A 7,151-nucleotide genomic window follows, 5' to 3' on the forward strand; every position below is an offset into this window, starting at 1 on the left:
TGTAAGAAACAATTACGTTATTTGTATGCAGCTCGTAAGGGTCATTTCAAGGTCATGCCGTCTATGCCACATAATACATCTTTTCATACCATAAAAATTATGTCTAAGACATTTTGTCGAAAAATAAATAGTTTCGGAAATAATTGTTTGCTTCCATACTTTTTCCCCACCCTGTATATTGGAAAAAAATATTTTTCTTACATCTCAAAAACCGGATTTAAGGGAAATATTTCAATGAAAGATTCAAGTTCAGCGTCAAAAATTATTCTAAAAAGTCTTCATATACTTGCACAAAGCTTTACAAACTAATGTAATTATTAATTTTATTTTCTTGAGAAGTCATTACATTTACTATATTTATTCAATAACCTTGATTATCATATTTGACATCTGAATAAACCATGAGTAAATAAAGACTTACCTATACGGCGTCTCGCCAGTATGACATCTTGTGTGGTTATCCAAATGCTCTTTGCGCGCGAAACTCTTACCGCATACCGTACAATTGTATGGTTTATCGGTAGCATGTCTCTTCATGTGACGTTCTAGTGAAGGTGCATTCGCAAAGACGTGAAAGCAAACAGTACAGGTAAACATAGATCCACCCAGATGACATTTGCCGTGACGTGTCAAATCGTTCGCATTCGAGAATGCTTTGCCGCATACCTGAAATCACCACACATTCAATACTGATCTGTATATGCATTTTGAATGAATCGCTAGACACATAAAAGATTCACTGCATTGTATACCTGACATGTGAATGGTTTCCTCTCAGTATGATATCTGCGATGCACAATGAGTTGATAACGAAATTGGAAGATCTTTCCGCATATCTCACAAGCGTGGCTGCCTACCGACACGGGCGATGCGCTCGGGCCCGGTGTCGCTTCGCCATCGCTTGATTTTATATCAAATTTGTTCAATTGGACCTGCTGCACGATTGGCGTGCCATTTTGTATCGTGGTAACTGTTTGCGTAGGTACAGTGCTACCTACTAAAGTCGTTCCAGCTGCAATTTCGCTCTGCAGCTTTCCAAAAACTTCATGATACGCCAAGAGTTGATTAATATCTTCAACATTAACCTGCGAAAAGAACAAATGCAATATTCTCAATATTTTTAGATACAAACATCATTAAAATGATTTCCACAATATTATGTACCTTGTACATATTTTGTACCATTTCGACGCCAAGAGTCTTAGCTAAATCTTGCTCGTTTCCTGCGCTAATTTTGACAACCGATCCGTCTGCTGTCCTCACATCCATCATGTGTCCTCCAGGTTTCAAGTCAGGGACTTGAAATCTATAGAAATATCATTGTTATATTTATCCAGTATCAATAAGAATTAAAAATTAAACATTTTTGCACGTACTGGGTCATATTCAATTGCCGCAATTCCTTCTCTTTTTCGGGTTTCTCGGAGTTGTTCTGGCTTCCCCCCTCGGTGGTGGAGTTACCGCTGATGTTGACCCCAATCTGCTGTTGCTGCTGTTGCTGCTGCTGCTGCTGCTGCTGTTGCATCAAGCTCTGTTGAAGATCTTGGGGTGGTTGTAATTGTAGATCGCATTGAACTTGACAATGAACCTGATTGTCGCTGCAGCGCTCGGTGGTGCAACTACCGCCTTCGTCCTTGACTTTGTTGTCGTCTCGTTGCGCGTTCTGGCCATGCGCCGTTGGCCCATTGTTCTGAGCGTTCTGATGATTCGGTATTTGATGATGAGACTGTTGCTGCTGCTGCTGTTGCTGCTGCGGTTGCTGCTGTTGCTGCTGGTGCAGCTGCTGCTGTGCTTGCGCCTGCATTTGTTGCATTTGTGCATGTGCAGCCAGATGACTAACACTCGCTGGTAGATGTGCGCCGTCTAAATTAAGGCCGGGAAGAGACACAGGAATCTGTCAAACATATACAAAAATATTTATGTAATATAATACTTAAAATATATATTTATAATTACATATATAAAACTATAGATACACTTTACTTGTGCGATAAGAATCAAGAATTTTAAATAAGTAATTTATATAGAATTATATTTGGTCTGAATCTTTTGATATATTAAAATATGTAATCTTTCAAGCATTCTCCATTAGCTTTCTAAACGCAAATATGTATTAAATAATTAATAAATCTAATCTGCACACGCATATAACTATGGGCAATAAGTAAATTAATATTAAGAAGCTTCCGTACGCAGTGACAAACTGTACAAAATGGAATATATATAATAAAATAAAATTTGTAAAATAACAAAAGAGATGAAAATTTAAGTGAAACATAAGTGCTAATATTCGAGCACTTTTCAACTGTTATAGTTGTCACCTACAGTGCGTCGTCTACTCACACGCATCTCCATAAAAAAAAAAACGGTGCGTGTTACCGCAACTCCTGCAAAAGCATAAATCTAACTACTCCAGAACGGAGTAATCTGTAAGCCGCATTCAGATTGTTGTTGTAACACAAAACACGTGCCGCTACACATTAACAAACCTGTGGATTCGACTGCAGAGAACTGTGGTGGCTGCTGCTGCTGCTAACTGAAGGCTGATGATGATGCGCGGCTGTTGACTGTTGTTGATGGTGCGAGCTGGAAGTCAACGCCATTTCCTGGTTCAGTGAAGAGGCTGGCTCTTTGGAGGATGATGCCTCCCCACCGCCACCACTCCTATGCGAGGAGTTGTGGTGGGAATGGTGATAGACCGAAACTTGAGGTAGCGGTCCGGGAGAAAACAGATTGGTGAGGACCCAATACTTAGCTACCGAGGAGGCTACCGAGGAGGCTAACGCTACGGCAGTACCTACACGCAGGTCCGCGGATGAATGGGGAGTACTCCCTACATTGCCAAGACTCGCGGTCGCAGTAGCCAAACCACCTGGGTATGAAGGACGACCACTTTGACCCGCGTTTACATCCTACCGATATACATTCAAACATTTGTACAACATTGATAGAGCATGCAGCGGCATGCACCAGGCTGAAATCCAATCGACAAATGCGTCACTTTTGACACCTGTCTCTCTTTCTCTCTTTCTTTCTCTCTCTCTCTCTCTCTCCCCCTCTCCTCCCTCCTCTCAATTTCTCTCTCTCTCTCTCTCTCTCTCTCTCTCTCTCTCACTCTCTCTCTCTTTCTCCCCCTCTCATAACAGGAAGGATACCATCGATATTCGTTATCAATGAATTTACTGTACGAAGTGGTCTTTCTGTATTATATAGAGAATGTGAACCTTGAGGCAAACGCTTGTGTATCCACACCAATGTCAGACCGTACGATGTAATCGTAAAGGCGCATTACATTTTCGAACTTAAATACATGCAATCTGTTAGAGCTTGATATGTTAAAATATAACGCATAAAGACAACGGGAGAAGCAAAATATTAGAATTACAAGAGTAGAGTAGAGAAGAAAGCATAAGCAATCTTATATGTAATGTATGTACGCTACAAGCATTTCTAACTTAAGGAACTATAAATTACAGCAATTTGACTTGTGTGTATTCTCTAAATTTCTTGAAGTGAAATTTTAGTCCAAAAGAGTCAAGGTACCATCACTATTGAAAAAGAGTGAAAATTTGCACTCTTAAATAAGAATGGCAGATTTTCATTCTTTCGGAGTGAGATTCACTCCAAAAAAAAAAAAAAAGTTAAATTTCTTTCCTATGGAATGACTCGGTCTGTAAAAAAAAAAGAGTGAAAATCTATCACTCTTATTCAAGAGTGCAAATTTCTTACTCCTATTTAAAGTGGCAGTATTTTGACTCTTTTGGAATAAGATTTTACTCCAAGAAATTTAAAGAGTAATCATATAAAGTTAAAATATCTAATACTCTAAAGGCATTTATCATACATAAAATAATTGTAAGTAACAAAACAAAATATAAATGAAACATTGCATTGAAACAATAACCAAACGTCATATAAAACTTGAATTTTATAAAAGTTTGTAAAATTAAAAATCTAATCTCTGACACAATTCATTCCAGCACGCAGACTAAAAGTGAACAATCCGTAAATTAATAAAGCTCATTATACAAATGTCTCAATATATCTAAAGTCAGCACAAGTGCATTTGTGTAATCGTAATTTGCGCATTTGTAGTTTGGTGTATAGCCTGTTTTGCGACTGGAAAGTATCTCACCTCTTGTTGTGCCTGCGTAGTCGCTGGCAATGCATGCTGCTCACTATTCATCTTCGTTCACTGAAGAATATTAATTAAACGTGTCTGACATACTTCATTTTTCATCCTGCAAAATGCATTATGTAAGGTTAGTCTCGAGGATCGCTCCATTACTTGCTAAGTCAAAAATACTAACGCGAGTAACGGATAAACAAACACACACACACACACACACACACACACACACGTTATTCCCAGCAGCCAAGATTCGAGGTGAGACGAAGAAGCCAATTGAGGACTCTGAGAGAATCTCAGACGAGTGAACACGTTGGCCTTTTAACACAGGCTTAATTAACGTGCGAAAGCGGCGTGCGCGTTAATTAAATATAGCGTATAATATATGCGCAACGGCAAACGTACTGGGTTTGTAACGACTTTTCGTTGTGTAATATCGATTCACAACGATATCATGAAAAATGCGCACCATATTGCTATCGTGGGAGCAAATGCTCCTTTGGTCCTTGCACGATTGCGGCTTTAAAGTATACGTCTAATAAAAAGAGCGCGGTTTCGTGCCATGTACGTGACTTGTTCTCGACAGAGTTCTAGATCGTCGCGATTACCGATATGCGGCAGCCGTTGCGTCATTCGAAATCTGGCGAAACGTGCTATCGTTCGTTTAACCTCGAAAAGTCAGCCGTTGCCACGAAGGCGACGGGCGAAACGCGAACGAGTAATCGTTCGTGATCGCGTCCGAGTACTCCGAGTCCGCGTAAACATTCGCGTGAAGTGAAGCGAGCGAGGGAGCGAGCGAGGGCGGGAAGACGCCATTCGCGATGACGAGGACGATGACGAGCGAGAAGGAACGCCGCGTAGATGTACGACGATTACATTTTAACCTCGCGGCGCTCGTCTCTCTGATCGCTCTGGTCGCTCGGCCGCGAGCGAGAAAGAGTGAGTCATCCTTTGGTGCGCCATACGCGTCACAACCAGATACGATAGACTCGACGTTCCTTTTAGCCGCCGCTCTCTCGCATCTTCCCATCTCTCTCTCTATTTCTCTCCCATTTTTTTTTCCGCGCTCGAAACAAAATTCTACTCCGATAACGTCCGTAGCCGTGAGAAGAACAAGGGGGAAGAGACGAGAGTGAAAGACGAGACACGAAAGACGCGGGATCCGGAATGGACGGATCTTTAATGGCATCCGTGGCCGCGACGAAGAAAGGAACGGGCGCGTACCAAGTACCAACGGCTGCGACGTGCCATCGGCGAACGGCCCTCGTCGGGCATCGTTCACCGATGTACATCGTAGTCGTAGTTGGTCGTATAGTTGGCTCGGCGCGTTCACTCCTTCGTACACAGAGTCACAGAGAGCAACGGGGACAAGGGGCCAACAAGATGGACGTGCTACGCGGACTCGGGGCGAGGGGGATACGGAGTCGGACAGACGCGCGGCGCGGAGCGGCGCGCCGCGGTGCAACGCAATACGGTTCGGCGTACCCGGGGATCCCGGCTATCTAATGGATGTACGCGGGCAAATTACAACTCACGTGGTGCGCGGTGCCGTCGGCGGTTCTCGCATCTCGTTCTCCGTCGGCCTGGAGCCGCCTCCTCCTCGCCTCCTCTGCCACAAGTCTCACACACACACACGCGCGCGCGCTCACGGGGGAGAGACGCGCGCCCGTCCGATCCAGGGAACGCGCGGGGAGAGGCAGGGCCCGCGGTGGGGCGGGGCAGGGGGAGATTAAGGCTGGTGGGGAGTCCGCGCACTCCGCACGGGCCGTCTCATCGCCCTCATCGCCTCGTTCCTCTTCGTCGTTCCTCCTCGTTCGGCAGGTTCGGCTCGGCTCGTTCCTCAAATCCTCGCGTTCCTTCGCTTCGCGCTGCTGCTGCTGCTGCTGTCCGTCTCTCCCGACGTCTCACCTCGTCACTGGCACCCACAGACGACTCTCCGATAATGGCCACGCGCCCTCGCCCACCGGCTCTTCGATTACCGCGACGGTCAGCCCGACGAAGCCGGGACGCGGGACGGTCGCTTTCGGTCGTCACCGACGCCAAGTCGCGCGAGAATTTCACGGGAACGTCGCCCCAGCGGGGTCTACGTGCTCTCGCGGTTAACAGAAAATACGACGACTGTCATGGCGGCCCCTCGCCCACCCCGCAGGAACTTACGCGCGCGGGGCATCGCCGAGTAGACGGTCGCGGGACCGGTCCGTTAGGCGACTTTCGCCCGACGGGGGGGCCCGGCGGTGCCGAAAAAGATGTTATGCGGCCTATTTTCCGACGAAATCTTGCACGGTCCGCTCGCATTCCTTCAGGTAAATGCGCCAGCTGGCCCCTTCCCGTCTCGCCAGACTTGCGCGCGCAGCCCCCAGTCACGCGCTTGCCTCGCTCGCTTCCGCTGGCGGGAAAATCATACGATTATGAAAGTACGTTAAGTCTCCTTATTTTACTATTCGCGGACACAAAACCCAAGTCCGCTTTTTTGCTCATGTTTTGTGTTGTTAATTTTCAACTCTCGAATTTCTAGAATTTTAATTCTTAGAAATTCACGAAATTCCTAAAATTGTGGAAAATTCTCAGAATTTTAAATATCACCTCCTATAATCTTCTTGATGATAAACCTTTCTTTTTAAATAAATTTTTAGATTTTTTAATATGCAACTTCTTATTCTCTAGATCGTATTCTCCGGATATTTTTGAGGTAATTACATTTTTTTATCGGTATTTATAAGATAATGTTAATAATTATATACGTTAATAAAGTTAGGGAAGTGTGTGTGTGTGGCAACTCTTACTTTACTAACGTATACAATTATTATCTTACAAATACCGATAATAATTTTACTGATACGATATTAATATGATTGAAAAGAATTTTAATTCTTAAAGAGTGTAATTCTAAACGCTCAGAAATTGGCAAAGAATCAAATATGTAAACAATTGAAAAGTAATATTAATTAATTTTCGAAGATATATCTAATTCGAAGAATCATAATCGCGAAGATTTTAAATGTGAATATATATTAAATCTTGG

General features: G+C 43.8%; 1 protein-coding gene across 9 annotated transcripts in view; it reads right to left on the reverse strand.

Annotated features, from left to right (window-relative positions):
* Positions 1 to 6,502, reverse strand: part of LOC108768069 (zinc finger protein 271) — a 16,856-nt gene extending 10,354 nt beyond the window's left edge. Inside the window, exons 1-7 of one of the 9 annotated variants that reach the window (XM_018518307.1) lie at positions 5,665 to 6,502; positions 4,136 to 4,241; positions 2,490 to 2,912; positions 1,377 to 1,894; positions 1,165 to 1,306; positions 753 to 1,085; positions 422 to 666 (exon numbers count right to left, since the gene is read on the reverse strand). In XM_018518307.1, coding sequence (XP_018373809.1) covers positions 422 to 666; positions 753 to 1,085; positions 1,165 to 1,306; positions 1,377 to 1,894; positions 2,490 to 2,912; positions 4,136 to 4,186 — 1,712 coding nt within the window. In that variant the 5' untranslated portion in view covers positions 4,187 to 4,241; positions 5,665 to 6,502. The other 8 variants (XM_018518310.1, XM_018518316.1, XM_018518308.1 and 5 more) reach the window with 8 other exon arrangements.
* Positions 6,503 to 7,151: the final 649 nt, after the last annotated feature.

Source organism: Trachymyrmex cornetzi, unplaced genomic scaffold (assembly GCF_001594075.2).
Source record: "Trachymyrmex cornetzi isolate Tcor2-1 unplaced genomic scaffold, Tcor1.1 scaffold748, whole genome shotgun sequence".
NCBI classification, from domain to species: Eukaryota; Metazoa; Arthropoda; class Insecta; order Hymenoptera; family Formicidae; genus Trachymyrmex; species Trachymyrmex cornetzi.